This window comes from Nanorana parkeri, unplaced genomic scaffold, assembly GCF_000935625.1.
Source record: "Nanorana parkeri isolate BGI_ZX_2015 unplaced genomic scaffold, ASM93562v1 scaffold774, whole genome shotgun sequence".
NCBI classification, from domain to species: Eukaryota; Metazoa; Chordata; class Amphibia; order Anura; family Dicroglossidae; genus Nanorana; species Nanorana parkeri.
The window spans coordinates 68,370-94,690 of record NW_017307042.1 but is presented as its reverse complement, the minus strand read 5'-3'; the positions used below and the strand labels follow the sequence as shown (position 1 = coordinate 94,690).

Here is a 26,321-nt window from a genome sequence, read left to right as displayed (position 1 = left end):
ACGAGCGACGGTATGTGTTCGCTCACTTCCCGAGCTATTGAGCTGACGTGACAATTTCATTGTAACACTTTGGCTCGAACTATGAGGAAGAGTGATTTTCACTCACCTCATAGTTCTCCTTTAAGTACATGTGATATTTCAGTTTTTTATTTTCAATTAATTTACAGACATTTCTAAAATTCTGTTTTCACTTTGTCATTATGGGGTACTGAGTGTAGATTAATGAGAAAAAATCTGAGAGAAAATTTAAACAACTGTAGTATCAGGCTGCAACATAACAACATTGAAAAAAGTGAAGAGGGTCTGAATACTTTCTGAATGCACTGTATATCTTGTATAGCACCACCAAAGTTAAACCCAATCACTAAAACCTCATATAAACTTTAACATGTCAATACCTGGTGATCCCACCATGAAGATCCTTCCCATTATGGAATGACAACTGTCTCCCAGTTATGTTCCTGTGTTTTTATCCTGTTACATACACCCCTGGTGAAGACTACAAACAGCGGTGCCAACTAGGGATGCATCGATACCGGTTTTTCGGTATCGAGTACGGTTATCGATATCTATATTTCGGTACTCGCCTATACTGGTATTTCCCGTGGCATGGAGCCGCCTTCCCGGGCAATCAGGAAGCCGGGCAGTGGGTAATTACCTGCCGCCTGGCTTCTTGATTGCCCGAGAAGCTGACTCCATGCTGTTTGGCCAGGAAGCCGGCTTCCCAGCCAGTCAGGAAGGCGGGAGGCGGGTCATTACCCGCGGCCCGGCTTCCTGATTGGCTGGGAAGCCAGCTCCATGCTGTATTGCTGGCTCAACGCTGATTGGCCGGCACTGCAAAGGTAATTGCTTGTTTATATCTAGGGCTATGGTGAGGAGGACTTTTACTTACAGCACCTGATCCCCGGCCCTCGGAGCTCACCTCTCTCACCTCTGCTCTGGCTCCTGGACCTCCAATCACGGTGGGGGGGGGGGGACAGGGGGCGGGCACTGGTCTTTGAAGCAGGTGGAACGGGAATCGGGTAAATTAAAGGTCCTTTTATAAAGGTCCCCTAGACAAAAACAAGCCGTTAACCCTTGTAGTGCTAGGGTTGCTACTCAAGAAAGGTAGATTTTTTTTTTCTTTTTAGCTAGAGATGGGCTTAAAAATATTTTTCTTTCAAGATCCTTTTTTTTAACATTTGTAATTCTTTTCCGTAGGGGATAAGAAGGAAAAGAAGAACAGCAAGCCAAAAGATCCACCACCTTTTGAGGGAATGGAGGTAAAGTTTATTGTTGCTTTGTAGTAGTTATAGGACAAAAAAAATGCATAGAAATTAATGCCTGCACTATAGTCCTGCAATAGTGTTTACTTATTTCAGCAACAGAATTACTTTAAGGGGAAATAAGAATGTTTTATACATAAACTTGCACAATCACAATAATTATGCAGATTCTCGCATGAGCCTTGTCAGGAATGGTTCTTTTGAAATCGGGACAGGCACAGAAACCCTAATCATACTAAGTATCTGATCAGCTAATTACATTATAACTTCCCACTCAATAGTTAGAATAAACTAAATAAATGTAAAATATAAATCTAAAATATTAGACGCTGTAGAAAACTTCTATTTAAAGCGACCCTGTCACTTACCCTACAAAATTGAACTGAAAGTACCCTGAAGGGTATGAGAATCGCCTTTCTAGTGGGTGGTGTGTTAAACCTTTAGTGTCCTTTAGAGATCTGAGTGCCGCTGATTTCTGGCATTTTGGTCAGAAAGTCATGTCTTGGATAGGGTGTTCTCAGGTTTTTTTCACTATCTGTGTCCCTTTTGAGGAGATTTCAATTCACTTTCCATCCTACAGACATAACAAAAATCAAAGGAAAAGTGAAGAAAATGCCCTCTTAGATGCTCATGGGATCAAACTCCCCATCAGAAAATTTCCTATCCTATTCCAGTTCTGATGACAACTCAAAATTCTGGCTTTTCCATCACTTTCAGTCCCAGTAACAATGGTCACCAATGTTGGCTGTCCAGTCTGATGCACTCCTCAAATTTGAAAAGATTTGTGAACCGTGGGTCGTTTCCTACATGCCTACCTCTTTTAATTTGGAATCTTTGGTCCTTTGAAGTCTTTGACCAGCATCTGTCCCATATATATATATTATTTTTATATGCTGTCACGTGGTTACTTATTAGCTCAGTCCCTCCTTCCTACCCCTATTACTCTTATGTCTTCTTATTCTCCTTCCTACACACTTTTTTGTTTTTCTTTCCAATGTTCTACTCAGAGCCTCCCCCTCCAGAGTCTCTGATATAGGGGCCCCCTACGTTGACAAACTATCCCCTTCTACGCATTCCAAAAGTATTTCTTGTTAGCCTATTAAAGTTTATAGGGTTGCACATCTTGATTTTGATCCTGTGAATGTTGATGGACAAGCAACCGTATTGGATTTGTATTCTTCCAATGTGCTACTATGTTGTATTTACAGTTTATTGTTTAAAATTCATGAACATCAATAAACATTGATTGAACAAAAAAACTAAATATTAAACATAATTATTTCTGGAAGTATTTGAAATTGGCTAGGAGTAGTTAAGTGTTTAAAAATCTTTTGTACACACTCTTTAAGAACATTTTCTATTTCCTATGTCAAGCAACCTTCTGCTTTTTTCCAGATTGATGAAGTTGCTAACATCAATGATATGGATGAATACATTGAATTGCTGTATGAAGACATTCCTGATAAAGTTCGTGGGTCTGCTTTAATCTTACAGCTTGCCAGAAATCCAGACAATTTAGAGGAATTACTGCTAAATGGTAAATGTTTGTCTTTTGCATGTTTTTTTAATTATTATGTTAAAAATAAATGTTTTACCTTACACTCGCCTTTAATAAAATTACTAGTTTGAAAGGATTATAAGAAATAATATATATATTTTTTTTTTTACATACCGTAAGATTGTGAGTGCATGTGCTTTGACAACAGTGACATATTTTGAGGTTTTTGGAGACTTCTTTTAGCATCAGTCAGCTCTAAGTCAGAATTTGCTGAGCTGGCCACTCCTGAACATCCCATCCCATGAAAACTGTTTTCAATACATGTGAACAAACAAGCAAAAATTACATTTTCGTTCAAACAATGCCTGCAGATAAAGGTGATATACTTGAACAAATGACACAAAATGTATATATTCTCATAGTCGTCTAAATAAAAAAATGCATATTTGTCATGTGGAAAAGGTAAGTAAATGCCTACATTTACCACCACTTTAAATCCATTAAATTAGAATGGGGTGTGCCAGATTAGATGCCAATGATTACAAACATCTGGGGGAGTATACAGGTTTAATACACACACACACACACACACACACACACACACACCTTGATCTTAACTTGTTATATTATGGTAACAATTTATGGACACACATTTTTCCTGTGTGCATCACAATGTAACATCGAAAGGGGAAAAAAGCTCTCCTAAACTGAAGTATAAGCTTTAGGTTTGAGCTTTACCATGTACCTATATTACACTGGGAAGATATAATTTTAATCAAAAGCTTTTGTTACTTATATTTTGGGGCAAATATATGCAAATGTGTAAATTACTGAAATAAATGTTGGGGGAGGAGGGGGGAAATGGTTTAACATTTTTCACCTTATTCTCCTAAAACCACAAATTCTAAAGTGTACAGCGTGTGCACAATTATTAGGCAAGTGAGTATTTTGACCAAATCACCATTTTTATGCATATTGTCCTAACTCAAAGCTATATAAGCTTGAAGGCTTATTGGATGCAAGCATGTCAGGTGGTGTGTATTTGTGTATTAGTGTGGCCTAAGGAGATCAAAACCCTATATCGACATGTGCATAATAATTAGGCAGGCAAAATGGGCCAAAAAAGACATTTAACTGACTCTGAAAAGTCAAAAATTGTAAAAAGCCTTTCAGAGGGATGCAGCACTCTTGAAATTGCTAAGATATTAGGGCGTGATCACAGAACCCTCAAACTTTTTGTTGCAAATAGTCAACAGGGTCCCAAGAAACGTGTTGAGAAAGAAAGACACAAATTAGTTGCCAAATATTTGAGAAGAATCAGACGTGAAACTATCAGGAACCCATTATCCTCCAGTGCTGTCATATTCTAGAACTGCAACCTACCTGGAGTGCCCAGAAGTACAAGGTGTTCAGTGCTCAGAGACATGGCCAAGGTAAGGATGGCTGAAACCCCACCACCAGTGAACAAAACACATAAGTTTCAAAGAGCTCCACTTCGACTCAGATGCCAGCAAGGTGGAGGTGGGGTACTGGTATGGGCTGGTATTAATAAAGATGAGCTAGTTGGACATTTTCGGGTTGAAGATGGACTCAAAATCAACTCCCAAACCTACTGCCAGTTTTTAGAAGACACTTTCTTCAAGCAGTGGTGCAGGAGAAAGTCTGCATCTTTCAAGAAGACCATGATGTTTATGCATGACAATGCTCCATCGCATGCATCAAAGTACTCCACTGCGTGGCTAGCCAGTAAAGGCTTTAAAGATGAAAGAATAATGACACGGGCCCCCCTGACCTAAACCCTATTCAGAACTTGTGGACTCTTCTTAAACGGGAGATTTACAATGAAGGAAACCGTACACCTCTCTACAGTGGGAGGCTGTGGTTGCTGCACAAAAAGTTGATCGTCCACAGATGAAGAAACTGACAGACTCCATGGATGGAAGGCTTATGACTGTTATTGAAAAGAAGGGGGGCTATATTGGTCACTGATTTTGTTTTTGAAAACGTCAAATGTTTTTTTGTAAATTTTAAGTTGTTTGTTTATTATTCTCACTTTAACAGATGAAAATAAACAAGTGAGATGGGAAAAGTTTTGTTTTCCATTTAGTTGCATGATAATTCTGCACACTGATAGCTGCCCAATAATTGCGCACACAGATATTCTCCTAAGAAAGCCAAAACCTCACTTTGACTTTCTTAAATATTCAGGTTTGAGGTTTGTCAACATTTGGGATTGTCCGGGAGCACTTTAGTGGTTCAGTAATGAAATTAATCCTCAATAATACAACTTACCTAATAATTGTGCACACAGTGTATAAGGTGCAGATCTGAGACCTCTGCAGAACTAAAAAGGATATTCTCTTGGGACTTACTGGTTGGTAAATTCTTACATTGCGCTGCATAAGTTAAATATGTAGGTTTAATGAAAATAATTTCCACACAGTTTGACATTTTATAATACCACGTTTGACCAAGTTTCTATTTTCATTAATATAATTTGTTTTACTCCTTTAGAAACTGCCCTGGGAGCCCTAGCTAGAGTGTTACGAGAAGACTGGAAACAGAGCGTAGAACTTGCTACTAATATAATTTACATCTTTTTCTGCTTCTCCAGGTAAATATGTTGATTTTTTTTTTTTGCTAATGTTCATTGCTACTGGGCATAGCAGAATAAAGTAGATGAAATAAATGGGCTATAATAATGTTATGTTACACCTGACCATATCCTAACAGAACTAATAGGTTGAGATCTTGCTACTTATTGTCTCGGGGCTCTTTTTACCCCACCACCCCTACCCCCTTGAAAAGAAAGACCCACATGCTCAAAAACACTCATACTTATTTTCATAATAGTTCCTTTCAGTTTGTAAAACAGCTTTTTTCTTTTTTTTTTTGACACGTGACCAAAAACATTTTGGATGGCCCAAAAGTTTTACATGAAAAGCTGGCGGTGTTAAATTGACTGTCAAGCTTCAAGAAAATCTGTCGTATAAGATAAAAATACAACGCTGCAGGTATAAAGTGCAGGCACATAGAGGCAAGAGTAGCAGCCTCCCAAACCCTTCCAGCACAATCGCTATGGGCCAGTGACCATGAGCAGGGGGCAGGAAGGGACGGACAGGATTCGTCACTATCAGGAAGTGCTTTGCCTGGGACCAGCTAGGATCCAGCCATGAGGGGAGGTTTTGGGAGGCATCTGCAAGTTTGTGGGATTTGTAGACAGAATGTCAGCTTTGTGTTATTAACCATCACTGTTTGAGCTTCGTAATAAATAGAATACGCTCCTGAAACTTTTAACCCTTTCGCTGCCCAGGCCTTTTATTTTTTTTAATTTGTTGCTCACATGTTATAATCCACATTTTAGGCCTTAAATTTACTTCAAACCCCAATCATATGTTTTTGGAAAGCCAAGACCCTGTAGAATAGAGTTTTACATTTACACAAAATAGAATATAAGTATGAATGAAAAAAAATAATAAAATTTAGAATTAAAATCCACATGCAAATACAACTTAATAAATAAATAAATGCCAACTTTATAAGTCCCCCTCCCCACGCTTGTTTACGCGGGGCGGGGGACTTTAAAACACTTGTTTTCCATTTTTTTTTTTCAAATTTTTTTAAACTGTTTTTAGCTGGCTTTACAATTGTAGACAGAGTCGCCTTCGGGAGTCTGTTTAAGCGGGCCCGCTGTCACCGACATAAGCAAGGGATACTGTTTTCCTGTCAAAGGATGTGTCCATCTCATTTTGATATATGACGGAGCCCTACCACGCAGCACATCCAGGTGGATGACATCACTTTCTTTGTAATATACTCTAAAAGGAATACAGTGGTGTCAGTTTGTCACCCCCAGCTTTCTGCCTGGACAGTGAGGGAGTTTCAGCAGACTGATGAAGTCATGTCTTTGGCCAACTCTGCCTTCTAGTGAGCACATTGGCATGCAGCGCACCTGATTTGCCTCCCAGTCCTTCTCCTCCCTGTCTGGGTGCTATTGTATAGGGGATTGCAAAATGATGCTAAAGCTGTCTATATACTATTAGATTTTTTTTCGATCAGCCTTACGGCTGAAAGAAAAAAATCTAATGTATTCCTCCATTCACGCCAGACAGCATTAATGGATGAATCTGCAGCAATTACATTTTGACAGCACGTGCCCACTGCTGTCAGAATACATGGACAGTGACTGCAGCAGATTGGCTACTGCTTGACAGATTTGCACAGAATCAGTGATTTTCATTTCTGAACACAGAAAATCAGATAATGAGTGATATCCATGTCACTGGCCCCTAAAACAAAATGTTTACTTTTGTGTAGACTTGACTTGATTTGAGTAAATCCTGTGAGCACAAGTCTAAAGTATGCAGCACATATTTTGTAATGATCATTTGTTGATTATAATTACTTTTCTTCCAGTTTTTCTCAGTTCCATGGATTAATCACACATTACAAGATAGGAGCTCTCTGTATGAATATAATCGATCATGAGTTAAAGCGTCATGAACTCTGGCAAGAAGAATTGGCCAAAAAGAAGAAAGCAGATATCCTTTCAGTAACATATAGTCTTGCTTTTATACATAATACATAAAGAATGTCCGTGCTCCTTCTCCAATCTCTGCTTCTTATGCAATATTTAGTTCAAAATTCTGTAGGCTGTAATAAAGAAATCTGCCACTTTCACAACCGTATAGTAAATTGTGCCAACTGTGAATGATCTGCTACCAGTAGTCTGATCAGTTATGTACCACAAATAATGAAAGTCTCAATGGCAAACCCAGTGTCTCCAATAGCTAATCAAAGACTCTGCCAGGTATTACGTCACTCGTGGCTTTCTGGATTGACGGCACTACCTCTGCTACACATTTTTGATTACAACCAACATGATGGACTGAATATTGCATAAGAAGCAGGGAGTGGAGAAGGAATACGGACCCTTTTTATTAAACATAAATACATTATGGACATATACATTTTCTGCTTCTGTACTGCAAGTCAACACATTACATCATTTATTGAGTTTTTTTAGTTGCATACACTTGGTCATTTGTGTTTTTTTTTCTTTTTGTTAACATGATATACTATATTTATTTTATACGTCTTTTTCAAGGAGTAGTCTGTTCACGCAGCAAAACAAAGACTTTAGTCATTCATTTTACCTCATCCACCTTGTTCATAAAAAGGCACAGCTGTCTGATATCCCTTTTTTTTCCCATTGGATTCTTATCATTGCAAAATCCATGTTTTGCTAGACTGTTGTTAAAACTCATAAAAAATGTGGAAAGAGTTTAATTTCAGTCATTTTATTTTTTGTAAAGAGTACAATAAGTACAGATCAAGAAGGCAGTGCAACAATATATCATGCAATGCGTTTTTAATGTATTTATTGCAAATAGTTTTTCAGCCACTCCTTTTTTAACGTAATGGATTAAAAACAATATTGAAATTTCCTGTTTTCTTTTTTAAATCTGTTTATTGAACACATAAAGGATGCTCAGGAAGCAAATCCAAAGGCCCCATCCACATGGGGCTTTAGGCTGCGAGTGGGAATTTCTGTGGCAAGAACCTATGGATTCTTGCAGTAGGAATTCTGCAAAAGACTATAATGTCTGTCTATGTTTCTGTGTCTATGTATACTAATGATCGGGAGGGTGAGGGGAGGAGGGGTATTTGGGGATTCTTTATATATAAACTGAGTTCCACTCAGTATATCTGAAAACAAGAAATTGCTTGCCTTTGTTCATTGTTTTTTAAAACGGCCTGGTATGTTCTACCTTGACATGAAAACATGGACGCTAAACATTATCTTGTTGCTTGCTGCTTCATTTAAATCATTTGATCATACTTTGTCACTACATCTTACTTTTGTGTTTAAACTTTTTGCAATCCATGGCCGATTTTTGTTACCTCCTTTTAAGTACACTGTTTGGTTTCCTTAACAAATATGAATACTTGATGATGACCCAGATATGCCATCCTTAAAAAAAGAATATGAGAAAGCATACAAAAAATATCAAGGACTTCTTGTTAAACAGGAGCAACTTTTACGAGGTAGGTAAATCTAACTACATTACATATTAGTAACTGTATGTGTGATCAGGCAGGGTTTAGGAACAGAAGGGGTAGGGGTTCTCTTAAAGCAAACCATTTTTTTAACTTTAACTTTAAAAGGGTAGTATTGCCTAAGTGTTCACACATATTACACCCTGATAGTGCAATCCGCTTTAGATTTGCCAACAACTATGTCGTGTTTACAAAGCTGGATTATACATTGAATGGATTGATTAAAGTGACCCTGTCTCCACAAGATAACTTGTGCACACTGGGAGTGCTATAAAAGAAGGGGCAGTATGCTTACCTTTCTTACAGCCTGCGTGCACAAATGACCCTGTGGTGACAGAGTCACCTTATGTAGGGCCTTACGCTGTCATTGCTGGTAAATCTAAATGAAATTCCACAATCAGATTGTAATATGGGTGACCATTTTTGTGAAGCAAATATTTGACTGGTTGCTATGAGCAAAACAATTGGTTTCCCTAAATAAACACTATAGCAATTTTCAGGCTGATGCTGCAACACAAAGTGTCAACAGTAATATTAGTTGTGTGTATTAGCAAATGTGTACAGATTTAAAAAATAGTACACTTTGGAGTGAAAGCAGGTTAGATAAAGTACTTCTTTTTATGTGGAATCGTCCGTTTATGTTGTTTGTTGATACAGGAAATGAAGTTTTACATTTTATCTGTATTTTTATTTATTTAAATTGTGTTTATTTAAGTATGCTTAACTTTGTCCTTTACTGCACTGAGCTTAAAATCCATATTTTTTTAGTTGCCCTGTATCTGTTACTTAACCTTGCTGAGGATACTCGAACTGAGCTGAAGATGAGAAACAAGAATATCGTACATATGTTAGTAAAAGCATTGGACCGAGATAATTTTGAACTTCTAATTCTTGTGGTATCATTCTTGAAGAAACTTAGCATCTTTCTTGAAAACAAAAATGACATGGTAAGTCTAACGCAAAGCAGAATCAATTCCGTTTCATAACATGCATTATAAATAATAACTTTGAATAAGAATCAAGATAAATAGTTATTCTAAGAACCTCATACTTTCCTCTTTCACTGTGTTTCCACTTATATAAACAGTATATTCAATAATAACTTTGTGGATTAATAACTGCTCTTGTAAGCATGTGTGTTTTTGTTTTTTTTTAACCAAAATCTTACACTTTATGTATGTATTGAGGAGTAGGGGGTGGGCTATATTATACCAAGAGAGCAGAAATCCAAGTCCATACTGCAGTTCACAAAGAGCATAATTGACACATTTTCGGTGAGGTTCACCAAATGGATCATATCATGAAAAAATAGAAAATAAGGCAACTGTAGGAAATCCTTCCTTAAAAAAAAATTGTAAACATTTACATCTTTATGCAGTCACACTACCTACACGAAGGTTAAGTCAAATTCCTTTTTGGGGCAGAACGACAAATCACGTCGCCCCATCTAAACATTTGGATGGCTCCCTCTCTCACTAACTGGCTACTCTCAACAGTGACTCCTCTCTGCAGTACCCAACACCCAGTCGGCAGACTATGCTGCCTTCTTGGTAATAGCCCCTTTACATTGGTGGTCAGTGGTGGCTTTAAGTGCTCTCTAATAATAACCCCCTTTTCACTAGAGATCAGTGAAAGCTTTATACCCACAATAAAAGCCTCTTTCATGTTGTTTGTCAGAGATGCTATATGCTACCCCTTTTATTACCTTGGTGGCAACAGACCTCTGAAAAGATAAAGCCATCTGTGTATATTTCACACAGAGAATGGCCTACTGGATAAGATTTAAAAAAACTTCAAACATTGATGCAAGTCCTAGTACGAACCTGTTACTGCTTGGTATACATTGACCATGTATTTGCAGTCTGTTGTATTTGATAAAATCAGTCTAATTGGTTAGTATTCATTTTAAATGCCACTTCTTTCTTTTTTTTCCTGTCATAGGCTGAAATGGATATAATAGAAAAACTAGGGAAAATGGTGCCATGTGAGCATGAAGATTTGTTGAACATAACATTACGACTTCTTCTGAACCTCTCCTTTGACACTGGCCTGAGAAATAAGATGGTACAGGCTGGACTCCTTCCCAAACTTACTATCCTTCTAGGTATGTTTTTCAATCTTTTCTTAGGTTTTTCAAAATTTCTCAGAAGGTTAGGTTCATTAAAATGAATGTCTATTTGCATCAGATATTTCTTAGTTCATTTGAATTTTATTTATTTTTTTGGATTCCATATATTTTGATGGCTCAATACACTTAAGTATTTGGTCAGTCCTAGTTGGCTGCATCGTATAATTATAAACTATAGCTTGATATACCAATGTAAAGCTGTAACTGTATGTATTATGACATACACAGAACGTCAGTAGTAGAAAATGGATTGTAATGGCTCCAACACTTTATAAACTATTTACTTTAGTCAACTGATTATTTTATATTGCATTAAACATAAAATAAATAAGATACATTTGACTTCTAATGTGGCTGAAGCATTTACTAAAGTCAACTGATCTTAAAATACTTGAATAAATCCACTTAATATTGTAGCTTGTATTCTGTGAGGCCAAAACTGATTTGTAAGAAAATAATTGGTATGTGTCCTTGTGTGTATAACATTACAAGAAGCCCTTCAGAAAGCTATTTTGGCTTGTAGTTGGTCAGAAAACATGCTGTGCACAGAGCTGAGAGCGTGGCCCTCCAATGGCCAGGATGTAGTAGGAAGACTTATTATTACAAATACATATGTCCTAGCTTTTCTCTTGGAGAAAATTCCAGAGGATCACTGTTCATATCATGAGTTAAATTTCCAGGTATCCTCAACATAGGAGAAGCATAGTAGTATATTTAAAAAATATAGGGAGGGGCCGAGGCTTCACTTTTCCTCTGTCTGTAGAGAACATCAGATTACAGTCTGGTGAGTTTGAACCCTAAAATAAATGTAAAACACATTTTTGGGACAAGGAAAGAGAGGCACCTTTGAGCGCAAATTCACAGTGTTGCAGTTTGTTAGCGCACAAGCATTAGCACATGCTATTACACATGTTAACACGCATTAAATTAAAGAGGCACTTCACCCACCTATTTAATGTCTCCCAAAACAGCTACTTTAAAGGAATACTAGCTGTTAACATTGGCAGTGTGCTTTTTTAACTCTCAATTGAACCATCAAGCCCTCAAATGTCTGGTGTCATAGCTGATCACATGTGCAGCATTATGGCAACTGCATTGCAAATGGAGACTAAAATGGTTCCTTCCTTGGCTATAAGGGGTTAGGAGGTTGTAGTTCTGTCATCACAACACAGGTTTTCTAATGCATCTGCACTTTTTTTCTCAGTTCATCACCTCACAACATATAGATGGTTTAAATCGGAACATTTTTATTTTCTAAATTACATGTGGGTTGTGGTGCTTTGTGTAGGTGCGTTTGGGGTCAAGGTGAATGGCACAATGCAGCGCACGGAAACGCTGTGTGTTATGTGGTAATGTTTGTTTAACATGCATTACTATAAGACAATGCCAGATCGATGTTAAGTGCAAAAAAGCCTTTTGATCATATCATAAATTTAGTGTTGTCCTGTGTCCAGTGCCCATTTCCTGTGTTAACTCGGGGAGAGTATTTAGCCCTCCTAGTTATCTTGAGTATAAAATGATTAGCCTTTGTGATAGGCCTGTTGTGGAGGTAAGCGATTAGGTGGATTTGAGTAGTTTGGCAAAAGAACACTAAGACCACTAAGTGCACAACAATGCTGTTTCTTGTTATCCTAGAAGAGGTTGTGTATTTCTGGCAGATCAACGGGTATTTTTCTGTACTTGCTGGGTCTTCAAATGGATAAAAAAAAGGGGAAATGTGCATATATTGCAGAGATGTACATGTGCATATGGTTTTTTTTTCTGTCCTGACATGCACTTTTTAATAGGTGAGATTCTACCCAGACATGTGAAAACTGTCATGTTTTTTTTTTGTAGAGAATGAAAACTACAAGCAAATTGTTATGTGTATTCTTTATCATATCAGTATGGAGGATCGTTGTAAATCCATGTTTGCCTACACAGATTGTATTCCCCAGGTATGTCTAACTCCTTTTGTTTACCAAAAGTAATAGGACACTTACTGATTTTCTTCTTTAGATTTAAAGTCTTAAAAATAATCAGGTAAAACGTGTAAAATACTATGTAATTGTCACTAGTATGTATGTAATTGTCACTAGTATGTATGTATATATGTGTGTGTGTCCATTTACCTCCTCCAGTAGAAGCAGCTTCCTGCATTGTCTACACATTGGTCAGTAAACAATTAGCAACAGGCTGCTTATAAATAAATAAAATGTACCCCTACTGCAGGAGCATGTCCTATTCAAGTCTTTGGGTTGTTAGTGAGTAGGCAATCCCACACTAGTAGTTACATGCTGGCATGTAGACCAAGCAGGAGGCCATCTGCTTCGGAAGAGGTAACTAACACCTGTGATTGGGATGGTCCAGCTTAGTGTATTTAGGAGGCCATCTAGCTAATTTCTGAACTTGTACTTTAATTTACCAATGCTTATAAATCTTTATGTCTGATTGTATTGCAATCATATATTGGACTAGAATATTTGCAGTTTGCCAGGAAATGTAATGTTCCTTTATACATCTTTATCCTGAACAAATGCTAAAATTGTTTTACTGATATCTTTTTGTGAGCTGTTGGGCTGATTTTCAGTTTGATATTCTCAAAAGGGTCCTACCCAATTGGATGTTTTTGTTCTGTTCTCAATTGGCTATGCGTAGAACTTCAAGCTCATTCTGAGTGCATGGAAAACGCCAGTATAATCAGTTAAGATGTTAAGGATAGGGGAGGGTAAAGAGCTGTGTTAGCAACAGGGACACTTTAACGGTCTCTGGTTACTGGGTAATATATGATTCAGGTGCCAGACAGTCTAGACTGAAAGATTTTTGGATAGCTCGTATGGTATGTGATACTCAATATGGGGCTGGCTCTTGATTTACATCTACAGAGTGCCTGAAGCCCTTTTTAATGTTGGTGAGTACCTCTGAAGTAAGACACATTTTATGTTGATGTTTTCTGTTGGGTGACAGTTATTGCTGCTTTTGATGTAAAATGTCTGATTTAAGTTTTGTATTCGCTATATCACTGCGGATACAGTATTTCTGAACATTATAGATAGTGATGTTTGAGTATGTTTTTAAGCTATCTTTAGGATTTGGTAGAAACCTCTTCCAATCCTAGCTAGCCTCTGAGGCTCTATCCGGACTTTAGTGGGATGAAAACATTGGGCTGCCCAGTAGTGTGCCTTTCCTGCAGTGGACATGTTAGGTGACCACACCTTGGTACCAGATGTGCAGCATGTGTGAATCCTCCATCGCGCCTCACAGGTCCAGGGCTGTGGTTACCACTTTAGTGGTCCCCTGTCCCTGAAGACTCGTGAAGCAGTGTGCATGCCAGGATGGTGAAATCTAGGGAAATCCTAAACCTGTCTTGGCTGCTCTCTGTGTGGTGCAGACTGCAACAGCAGTGGTAGGTTTTGCTTTTTGGCACAGTTGGGAGAACTGGGGTGTGTGTCTGGCAGTTTGATACTTCCCCTTCGGGGTTAATGTGGTGCCACTGGGCATGATATGTACTTCACAGCCATCGATGGGTGGAACATAGCTTCATTTAAATCTGGCAAATTTTTATCCCAAGAGCCAAGCCTGCTATTGAGTCTGAGTAGCTTCTGTTTTCAGTTTGTTCTGTGCATGCACAGCTAGTCCATGCCCAGGACATCTCGGGGCTTCCTGCAGCCCTCAGTGACAGGGTTACTTTGGCTGGTAACCCTTCTTCTTTCTCTGCAGGGTCATGCGTACCACTTGGGGAATACTTTTTGCTTGCACAGTAATGGCAGATCATAAGCGCAGGGGCAGCAGTACTGCAGGCCTAACCAGCATATGATCCACTTACAATACTGGGGGGCTTGCAGTGTTTACCCTAAAGGGACCTGATGCCAAAAACCTGGATCTCTGTCCCCTGCATGAGTCACAGCACTCACCTGAGTCTCTCAACTACTAGGGCACCCCCCTCCTCTGTTTTATCCAGGGAGGAATTTAATGTTATTATGTCTTTTATAGGTGATGATCGACTCAGAATGCAGGGGTCGCAAGTGGGTTTCCTAGCCGTCTCCTCCAGAATCTGTCTCCAGAATGCTGCAGCAGCTACATTCCTCTCACTGGATCAGTTGCAGATGCTGAAGATAGTACTTTATTCTTAGTAGATGACTTGGTACCTGAGGAGTCTTGGCTCACTGAGATAAGCCCAAAGCTACAAGAAACAATTGCTACACTCACTCGAGTCAGTTGTGCCTAAGTTTACCAGTCTGGGGTCTCTAAAAAGCCGCCAGTCAAAACAGTCCTTCCCTGTTCATTCACTGTTGCAGCCCATTTTATATGGTGATTGGCCTAACCTAGATAAGTACTTTGCCCCTCCTAAGTGTTTTTTACAAGCTCCCTATGGGAGATGAATTCTTAAAATAGTGGGCTATTCCCTAAGTGGACACAGCCACTAGCTGTCTGGACAAGACTTTCCCTGTATGAAACCTTCAAGCATTCAGAGAAGCAGTAGACAGGAGGATAGAAGCATTTTCCAAAGCCTTGTCTACGTTGCAGACCTTGCTATGCAGCCTATTATTGTAGCTATGGCTGGGCGAATGACAAAACCCAGTTCAAGCCCTCCAAGATTCTCCAAGCCTGTGGCCAAGTCCTTCTTGCAATCAAGGGATCTGCTTAGGTGGGAGGAAGACTGATGGTATTAATGGACACCTGTACCCAGGACATTCCACACATTTTGGGCCAGAACATACTCACCAGGGGCTACAGGTTAGACTTTCTCTCACTTCCCCTGCTTCGTTTATTCTGTCATAATTGCCAACATCCCCACTGAGAATAGCCTTCTCCATGGTGCTCTGGCTCCGCTTTTCTCTCAAAGAGTAGCGGCTCTTCTCCCAGAAGAGGAAAGGTTTCAGGGGTTATTCAAACCTGTTTACGGTCCAAATTTTGGCATTCTGGATCTGAAGGTACTAAACGCCTTCCTTTTGAGTTTAATAATCCCCTACGGAATCTATCAGTTCAGTCATTGCTTCCTACAGCCCGGAGACTTTATGATGTTGATGTGCATCAGGGATGCATACTTGCATATCTTCATTTATCCAGCACATCAGTGCTACCAATTCATTGTTCTTCCCTTTTGGTCTGTACGCTGCACCATGGGTTTTCACCAAGGTACTAGTCTCTGTACTTGCTTTGCATCATTCAGAGATATTTCCTATAGTGGGTTACCTAGGTGAGCTCCTACTTAAGAAACCAACAGCATAGCAGCCAACATGCAACAGACTGCAAATCCTGCAGAGGTTTGGGTGGATCCCGAACCTCTACAAATCTGTGCTGGAATTGACTTATCGCTTGGAGCATCTAGGCCTCCTACTGGACAACTCCCTGTCCAGGATTTTCCTTCTATTGGGAAAGATCCAGACACTTTGTTTCCACGATCGAAGACTTCAATTCAAGGGCCAACCATTTCTCCTCTTCTGTATGGAGGATTCTGGGCTTAACGGTAGCCTCCTTCGAGGCAGTACCTTACACTCAACTTCACTTCAGATCATTGTAACTCAACATCCTGGATGTGTGTGACACAAATGCTCAGTCTCTGGCCTCGAACATTCACCTACATCCCAAGACCTGCCTGCTCTGGCTTGGTGAGTCACACGTCCAGCACTGGAGTTAGTTATTTCTGCAGCGCTCGACCTCTCAGTTATGGGGGCATCTGACCAGGATTCAGTTGGACATTGCCGCAACAGTGGCTTACATAAACCACTAAGGAGGAACCAGAAGTCTCCCAGCTCAAAGAGAGGCAGATCAAAATTTGGCTTGGGTGGAACATCATGTTTCAGCTCTATCTGCAGTCCATATTCCAGGCATGAAAAACTGACATTATGGACTGTGGAGAGTGGTCTCTTTACCCAAAGGTTTTTGAAGACCTCTGTCACAGATTGGGAATGTCGGATGGGGACTTCCTGGTTCAACAGCAAATTGGAAAGGTTTGTGTCCAAATCCAGGGACCCCCTGTTACTAGCAGTGGACGTCTTGGTGACTCAGTGTGATTGGTTTAGTTTAATGTACACCTTTCCTCCCCTAAAACGTCTTCCTTGTCTGCTAAGCAAGATTGAAATAGAGGGCGTTCTGATGAGTCTCCAAAAACCTCTACCAAAGAGAGTGGTTTTAATGGTTTGCAGACTCTTAAGTCATCCATGTATATAACCCCCACATTGCCATATGGGTAAGGGCCTCTACCCTGTCAAGGTTGTTTGAATGGAGGGTGCTTGGCTGTGGATTGGAACAGGAGATATGCTTCAGTAAGGTGGGACCTGTGAACAAGTCCTCCCTGCAGGTGTGTTCAAGCGGTTTGTATGCGGTTTTATGCGTTCCAGTGCATTCCAGACCAGACAAAATAGGACAACAGTATTTTTCTGGTCTGGAACGGACTTTGCTGGTGTGAACAGAGGCCAGAAATAGCATAGGGATACATTAGGATGCATTTTGGGTCCGGAAACAATCTGATCTGGTCTGGAGATGATCCAGACGTGGTGTGAATGGATCTTTGTAAAATCCTACTTCAAGCATGTCATACATACCAGGAAACAATCCATCAGTCTTCTTTAGAATACACCCTCAAAGTGATAGCAGTTGTAAATGTAAACAAGCCTCCCTGAACAAGGCCAAATCACCCTAGTTCATAAATTCTGGGCTCGGTCCCCTTCTGCTTATTCATTAGTCTCAGGTGATAGAGGTTATCTACAAGCTAACAAATGTCTCTATACAAAGTGACCTGGCAGCCAAACTACTGCTCCTCACTGGTTTGTGTAGTAGGAGATATAAGAATTTCCTTTTAATCTATGTTTTCAATGCTGCCAACGTCTGCATCACAGGAAAAAATAAGCAATAAGCGGTGTGCACAGCAAACCGTAATAAGAATACAATATTTGTTGCAATTGTTGACTAAGGAACATGTAACTAGAAAATATAAGCTGCCATTGTTGACTTCTTCTGAAAAAGTTGGTTGCTTGGCTTTCATGTTGATTCAGCTATGAAAAAAGGATGGTGGACTCCCAGCTTGGTGGAGGTTCGGATTAAATGAAACTGCCACAGCTCTCAACTGTCTGGTGGATCCCAAGTGGAATGTGAGAATCAGCTTGTATGAAATAAAGAGAATGCCAAGCTTGGGTTTTGGCACTCTCTTCCTCATACTTCATACACCTTAATCCAGTCGCTTTGACAATTTTGAGTCACTAGTCAAAACAAGAAGCAACTAACCATAAGATTGCAAATCTTTGTCATTTGGATACATGGAACCATGCTTTTCTAGGTGGTTCAGGAGAATCTAAAGAGGTAATTTGGGACTCTCTCTAGTGTGGCTAATTGGATGTTTAGCAAAGGCTAAAGTAGTTGGTTCATTAAAGGCTGAGGCTTTAAATATTTTGTCAGACACTAACTTGAGTGACTAAAATATTATGATTACTTGTACATTTGTACATACAAGGTTTATGTCGGGCTGTTCTTTCCTCTTGTTTTGACCTTCAGCATATCCATGTTAATACGTAACAGCTTGTTAACTATAAGATTATCATAAAGTATTTTCACTGAACAATGTACAGTATATAAAATGTGTACTGTATAAAAACCATGATGTTTAAGGGATAGTTTAGCTCTTGCTCCTAGCTCAGACTTTATAGAGGTCTGAAGAAAAATGCTCCTGTATTTCTGATTGCTATGAAATCTTAACTATCTGCAAAAACAACATATACTACTTATATTAGAAGAGATGTGTCATGTAGTCTTCTTCCTTCAGAGTATACATACTAACGGTTGCACATAGAATGGGATTTTATGGAAACTGATAACAATAAAAATAAATGACCATTAACGAAGATTATTTTCTCATTAAACATATCACCAATCACTCTAATATTTATTTAATCATTTTTTTTCAGTTAATGAAAATGCTGTTTGAATGTTCAGATGATCGTATTGATCTTGAGCTGATTTCTTTCTGCATAAATCTTGCTGCAAATAAAAGGAATGCTCAGCTAATATGTGAAGGTGAGTTAACCAAGTTGCTTACCTTTTGAACCCAGTCCCTGAAACATGAACTGTAGTATGTTATTATTATTAATATTTATTATTATTTCTGAATTGTTAAACACTCTGTGAAAAAATGTAATGACATGTAAAGTGAATATTTTGCAGATGCTAACTGCCTACTTCACACCTCCAGGTGCCTGCATAAGCTGGTATAATTCAGAGTTTCCCTGGACCCCCCAAAAATTGGGCACCCGGATGGAGAGCAAGGCATTTATGATTGCTCACCTCCTCCCATTAATTTCTACTAGTTGGTAAGGTGAGCAGGATAGCGACAGGCCAATAATGAGTTGATGGAGGCAGGCCAAAGTTAGCGACAGTGGGAGCTGGCCACTGTTTTCCTCATCAGGGCATTCCACTTTTCTGGGGTTTGTAGCTTTCTAAATGTATATCAGAAAGTACATGCAGTCACCTAGAGATGCCTACTGAACAGCGTGTCTATTATATGTCTGTTGCATGGCTACAGGTTTTTTCCAAATTGATTTTAACAACTTCAGCTCTCACACCTGTATAGCCCTTATGGACTTGAATAGATTTTAATTTCTGCTATGCTCATGTTTATTTCACGATAACTTTGCCATTACTTAAGATGGCAAGTAATGCACTTAGAATTTTTTGGGTGACAAACAAGGATTTCATTTGATAATAATGCCTTGCAAAAATTATCTTATTTGCTATGCAAGCTATAGACAAAATATGTCTAAAAAGCTTATTTACAGATTAAATAAGGGCTTTAAAAAAAAAAATGTATTTGTAAGGTTGCTTTGACTGACATCTTATGCAGATCAAAGGCCACACCTTTTGATCTTTATATGAATGAAGTAGAGTAAATGCAAAGCAACAATAATATTTGCATTTCTGAATCTCCTTTTTAGAAGCTCTCTTTTTGACAACCGTCTTTTAGGTTTTTGATTTTTCTCAAATACAAAGCATGAGAGGCAGCCATACATAAACAGCAAGCAGTTCTAAATCGGAACCTGTTAGTAAAGGCATGATGCCAATCCCAAGGAGGGGCTGGAGGAAAGGACTATACATTGAGCCCTGATATCTAGGTAAATAGTTGTTAAAGCAATCCTTCCATTAAAATTACTTGGTGGCTCTATTTGCTAATCTTGGTACAACACCTGCCCATTGTCATTTGTTACATTAGTCTAGGTTTAAAGTCAAAGTCTCTCTCCTAGGCTAGTGTGTCATTGAAGTGTTGGTTAAATCTCAAATAAGGATGAGTTATTATGCCTCTACTTAGTGAACCCGATAGCAGATGTTTGAAAATATTGTCATGTGGATGAGCATTTTGTTACCGATTCAAGAAATTGGAATGTTGGAATTCGTCTATATATCTTTTTTGGGGTAGATTTTGCTTTTCAATAAGGTTCAGTTTAGAGATAAGATAATCTGTCTAAAACGCTTTGCAAATTGAGTTTACCATTTCACCATGAAAATCTTTGTTCTGTGAACTGATGGATAAATATTGACGACCAAATATTGCATTCTTGGGAGGTGTGCTTTCTGATCATATTAGACAAGATCGTTTCTTCCTAAACCCTTGCTAATGATCTGTCGGAACTTCTTAAAAAGTAGTGTGCTCTTTGTCATTCTAATTAGAATTGTATTAGTTGAAAGAATCTAGCACATGTGGATGTAAGCCATCTGGGGCAGGTACAAACCTAAAACCCATTTGAGATGTTGTGACACACCCTAAAGTCAAACTTTTTACACTACAAAGTCTACTAGTGTTTCTGTAGCAATATTGCAAAGAAATGTGTAAACTGTGAAAAACTAATATTGAATCATGGAAAGAGTTTAGTTGTAGTGAAAGATGGTCCAACAAATAATTAGGTTTTAACTAAAACTTGTTGATGTCATTTATATATTCTTTGTACCATTTTATGATTCTAACATGTGAATGTTTTCTCTAATAACTACAATCAAATGTATATTTTAGCGAATGGGCTAAAGATGTTGATGAAAAAAGCACTCAAATTTAAGGACCCATTGCTGATGAAGATGATCCGGAATATTTCGCAGCATGAAGGACCAACTAAAAACCTATTTATTGTAAGTGACTTATCATTCAGTGTATGTTATAGAAGTCTTTGTCTATGATGTGTGCACTTCATGGATAAATATTATGTACAGCGGTAGTGTTATTGGTTGGCACTAGGGTTGCACAGATACCAAGTACAGTACTCGGTACAAGTACGAGTACATGTACCGATACTTTTGAGCGCCAAAACTACACTAGAGAAAAATTCTAAAATTAGGAGGCAGCTGTCATTTGTAAGGAGCACACGGAGCTCCTGGGATTTGTACATCTGTTTTAATGTACAATTTTGTTTTTATAAATATAAATAAAGGGATGCACAGATACCAGTTTTGCGAGTACTGATACTTGCCGAGTACTTACAAGTACGAGTACTGATTTTCTAAAACAATACAGACTAATGATTTCAGGACAGTGGTGGAGTGCCAGAGCCAGGTCCCAGCTGCAACCGCTGCAACCCTGGTAGTTCTCATGAAAATGCCAAGTATCGGCACTGGTACTCAAAAAGTATCTGTGCATCCCTAGTCGGCACCAATCAAACAGAATCCTTTTTGGTAAAATATAAAAGATGAGGTTTGCGTTAAGTAAATGGATACCAAATATGCAAAGCCTCTGTGGCAACGAATGGGTTCATTGTGTTTTTTTGCAGGGTGATTTATTTTTATTAAAAATAAATAGATTTAGGTATGCCCACTGTTCTGGGCATCTAGACTTTAATGATCTAATGAAGGGGTTAAAATATGCATAAAAATAGCATAGCCAGCAAGATATGCGTCCAAAAAGCATTCATTTTCTACATTCAGATGGAAACGGTAGAATTCTTCCTGTCATGAATTCAATGCAAGCCCCTAGCCTGCTTGTGTTCAGCACCAGAGAAGTTGAGATGTCATGAGAATGGTGGAGAGTTTCAGTGTGGTCTTTCCTTGCCATTCCTTTCCACACCAATCCAGTTTTACATATGCTGCCCACGAGTAATATTGAAGCCTAATCTCTGATTTGTTGTCATGCATGCACATCATCTTCCTTTCAGGTTTTCAAAGCTGCCAGTTATTACCCTCATACCATGTTTGCTTTATATTTAGTAAAAAATATCAAACTTGTGCAGTGCTAACCTGATTATAAAGAATAATAACATTTACTAGAATTGTTGTTGAAATATAATCAAGTAGTTAGGGCTTGTTCACACCGAAAGCGGTGCGTTCCAGAGCGGTAGCTGCTGGAATGCACCGCAATCTTCCGCCTGCATTCTGGGGTGGGAGGTGCATTGAATTAAATGGCACTGCTTCCACGTCCCCCCGCAGACATTGCTATCGGACGCGTGGAAAAACTTTGCCTGCGTTCTGTTCCACTGCAAACGCAAAAAATAGGGCTTTTAGTTAATTTGGCAAGTACATTTTCCCACAGCATGAAACCAGTAGCAGGATAGTAGACTATGAAGATCATCAACTCACTGCATTATTAGAGCAGTACATTTTGGAATTGAAACAAATCAAATATTTTTTTTAACATTTATTGCCATAGGATTACGTTGGCGATTTAGCAGCTCAGATTTCAAATGATGAAGAGGAAGAATTTGTCATCGAATGTCTGGGGACATTAGCTAACCTCACTATTCCTGATTTGGACTGGGAACTGGTTCTTAAAGAATACAAACTTGTCCCTTACCTAAAGGACAAACTTAAGCCAGGTAAGACAGTTCTTTATTTCCAGCATACTAATGAATTACAATTAAGTAAAGATGAACTACAGACAAATCAGTATATACAGTAGACAGTTAAGGTGCAATTATGTTAAGTTTACACAGTTTAATGTCTCAATGTACTCTTAAAATAAAGCATAGAACAAATAAACAATTGGACAGCCAAAAGAAATCATGGAATTGTTTTGTTTAACAAAATGTAATCAAAATTTTGGACTCATCAAAGTAGCCACCTTTTGCAGATATAACAGCGGGACACACTCGTGGCATTCTTTCTGCAATGTAAATCAAATATGGTTTAGAAAGTTCTTCCCAAAACTGTTGCAGACGTTCCCACATTGCACTTCAATTGACACAATCTAAGCAGCAAAATCGGTTTTAGGTATTGGGGCATTTTCACAAGTGCTCAGGAAAATGCCTAGTATCAGCATTGGTGCATCCCTCGTATTATCTTACTATAATTTAAAACTTTAGAAAAAACTATTAGAAAACGACATAAACCTTGGGATATTTTGTTTAGTAATCCTGGTGGTAAGTCAAAAATATTGTTACTATTGTTACCTTGGGCAACTTACATATTCTTCTGTCCTGCTTCTACCATTAGCTGCCTCATTTCCCACCCTCGGCTTATATTCGGGTCAATACCTTTTCCCAGTTTTTTGTGGTAAAATTAGGTACCTCGGCTTATATTCGGGACGGCTTATATATACGGTATGCAGCATTATTGTAGCAAAAAATTTTATTTAAAAAAACAAACATATTTTCAGATATAGTTTCAGAAAATTGTAAGTCTTGTGTGCAGTTTAGACAGTTCACAATTTTTATCAGCTTCAGAAATATATTTATTTGCTGTTGTTAACATGCTCTCTGACTGCATTTTGTTGATGGCACTGTCCTAACCCTGCTGGTAAAATAGATTCTGATCATTTATTCTTTGTCATTTTAGCTGTTCTTCATGCCAGCACATTGCAAAAATGTTGGAAACACGTGGCACTACATTGATCTTCTCTAATTATGCTTACCAATCAGTAGATAAATCCTTTGGCAACTGTTATGTCACTGAGCTGTGTACAGTGCTCTGTTTCAGAGTTGCTGCTTCTTCACAGTGTTTTGTAAGCAGGCATTAAGACCAATCTGTGATAGTTTAAAAAGTGTCTGTGCAATACATACATGGTATGCATTCAATTCTACAAATATACTTCATAGGATAGGTCAAGGCCAACCATGCGGCCCAAGTTTAGTCAATCATCTTTCTGTTAAGTAAATATTGTGTTCTAAAATACACATAGAGATTTAGTAGTAATATAAAAGAAACATGTCCGGATTAGGAGTCGGGAGGCCGCCATGCTCCAGGACTACACTGCCAGAATAGCATTGCCCACTAGTGGAATGCAATCACATACACATGCCTGAGCCTTTACCAAACCTTTCCTATGCACTATCTCACCCAATGTATAATCCTGCTCTTTGTAGTAAATATGCAACCATGTTTCATACGTGGTACATTAGGAGTAGTGACTGATAAGTGAACATCTCCCACATTACAGTGGATACAGATATGTTGCTCATAAATGTATATGGTCTTCTTTTCTAACGTGATTTCTGGATCGATAGTGCATCTTGTCCCTGTTGCACTGTTGCTCTTTTACCCCATTGCCTATGATGCTATGAGGTTCTGGGATACTGCAGTATACATAAAACCACAACTTAGAGAGCACTTGGCTATATTTGGCCCTTGCTTATTGACCTTCACACCCATTGAGTTGTATAACTTGCTATCTATACCTATCCCAGTATAATAGAAATGCTATCCATGCAATTTCAAACAAGGGGTCTCAATGTGCCGAAGAAGCATTCCCAGTGGAGGAATTAAAAAGCTTAAAAGTTCAGAAAGCTTTCCTCCGAAATGCACATTTCCAAAAAGATGATATGCCAAAATTCGCAAACCACAGATATCCTACTGGATACCACAATCCCTCTCCTGATTTTAAAACAAAGGAGGTGAGCATCCTAATAAGTGAGATGCAGAGATTCAGGAGAAGGTTTTTACCAGACAATCTTAAAGTAATGTGAAGAGAAGTCTCGTGCTGTAATGGTGTTTCTGATACAAATCCACTGTTTAGTTATTGGCCTGTTAGTGTTATAGATAACAACATATATTGTTGATACCTTTTTTCTTTATGATTTAGGAGCTGCAGAAGATGATCTTGTGCTGGAGGTGGTCATAATGATAGGAACAGTGTCTATGGATGATTCTTGTGCTGCTCTTTTAGCAAAATCTGGGATTATCCCAGCTTTGATTGAACTACTGAATGGTGAGTGTGATTTAACTTTTTTGCCCAAAATATCACACAGTGCTCTCGTATAGAACAGCACTGATGTTATACATAGTATGCATTGAATGTAAAGTCGAATGCCAGCCAGTTTTTAAAACATAGGTAACCCCTGTCTAAACATGGATGATAGAAATTATCAGACATCGTAACGTTATCCAGTTACCACAGGGTCACTTATAAAAAAAAAAAAAAATTAAAATGTTTAAATACTGGCACACAAACAGGGATCTTCTCCAAACTTCACTTTATTTCAACTTGTCGAAAAACAGCAAATACAACAGCTTTAGTGTTTCAGCCCAAACACAGAGCCTTAGTTATAACTATGAAAGAGGAATTTGGAGATCCCTGTTCATGCGTCGGTATTTAAACATTGTTGGACTACAGGCGAACAAGAGCCTCTACTGTGCTTTGGGGTCCCACAGGCATGTAGATTGGACAGGAGGAGGTAGAGCTGATTAGATACATATAACTTTTAGGGCTGCAACACACATCCATATCAGTCCTTCTTTCACTTTTTTCCCAGCAAAGCTTTCTCATAGAGCCAAAAAAAGTTCTTATTGTCATTCTGATACCCATACATTTATGTTATTTTGTTAAACCTGTGCACCCCATCCAATACCAAATAAGAAAAACCTCTGGTAAGCCCACTTCAATGAAGCTGCACAAACGATTACTCTGAGGTCAAGAATTGTGTTCCCCTCTTCCTGTCAGGCCACACTATACTAGATCTTTAAATGTGTCTTGTGCTTTTTGGCATCCAGCATCCGTTTCCCAGATTTGGAAGGCTGCCACTTGTTTTTTCCTTCACACATTCTCTAAATTCTACCAGTTGGATGTTGTGGTCTAATCTTCAGGTGCAACTCTTTGAGCTACTGACAGCCCTCTGTGGGGATGCACCGATACTAGTACTCGTACTCGCCCAAATGCTCGGATACCTTCCCCGACTACCGAAATCTTCCTCTGACCGGCAGTGCCGTAGGAAGCCGGGTGGTGAGTAATGACCAAAAAAAACTGATCGGCTGGGAAGCCGGCTCCATGCTGATTGGCTGAGAAACCAGTTTCCCAGCCAATCACAATTGAGCTGGCCAAACAAGATGGAGTCAGCTTCCCGGCTCCATGCCAGCGGAAGCATCGGTATCGTTACTCGTTATCGGCGAGTACTGAAATCAAAATATCGCTACTCGTACTCCATACCAAAAAAACGGTATCGGTGCATCCCTAGTCCTCAATTTTCTGGGTTTTTTGTGTCTGCTAGCAATT

At 38.8% G+C, this 26,321-nt stretch overlaps 1 protein-coding gene across 4 annotated transcripts in view; it reads left to right on the top strand.

Moving 5' to 3' along the window:
- The window catches only part of KIFAP3 (kinesin associated protein 3), a 48,104-nt gene that overhangs the window by 9,689 nt on the left and 12,094 nt on the right, over positions 1–26,321 (top strand). For all 4 annotated transcript variants that reach the window (XM_018564717.1, XM_018564716.1, XM_018564715.1 and 1 more), the window contains 12 exons: positions 1,201–1,262; positions 2,661–2,802; positions 5,278–5,377; positions 7,180–7,304; positions 8,713–8,811; positions 9,592–9,770; positions 10,765–10,927; positions 12,788–12,888; positions 18,835–18,943; positions 20,928–21,040; positions 22,548–22,713; positions 24,915–25,040. In XM_018564717.1, the coding sequence (XP_018420219.1) occupies positions 1,201–1,262; positions 2,661–2,802; positions 5,278–5,377; positions 7,180–7,304; positions 8,713–8,811; positions 9,592–9,770; positions 10,765–10,927; positions 12,788–12,888; positions 18,835–18,943; positions 20,928–21,040; positions 22,548–22,713; positions 24,915–25,040 (1,485 nt within the window). The remainder of the gene's footprint in view (positions 1–1,200; positions 1,263–2,660; positions 2,803–5,277; positions 5,378–7,179; positions 7,305–8,712; positions 8,812–9,591; positions 9,771–10,764; positions 10,928–12,787; positions 12,889–18,834; positions 18,944–20,927; positions 21,041–22,547; positions 22,714–24,914; positions 25,041–26,321) is intronic.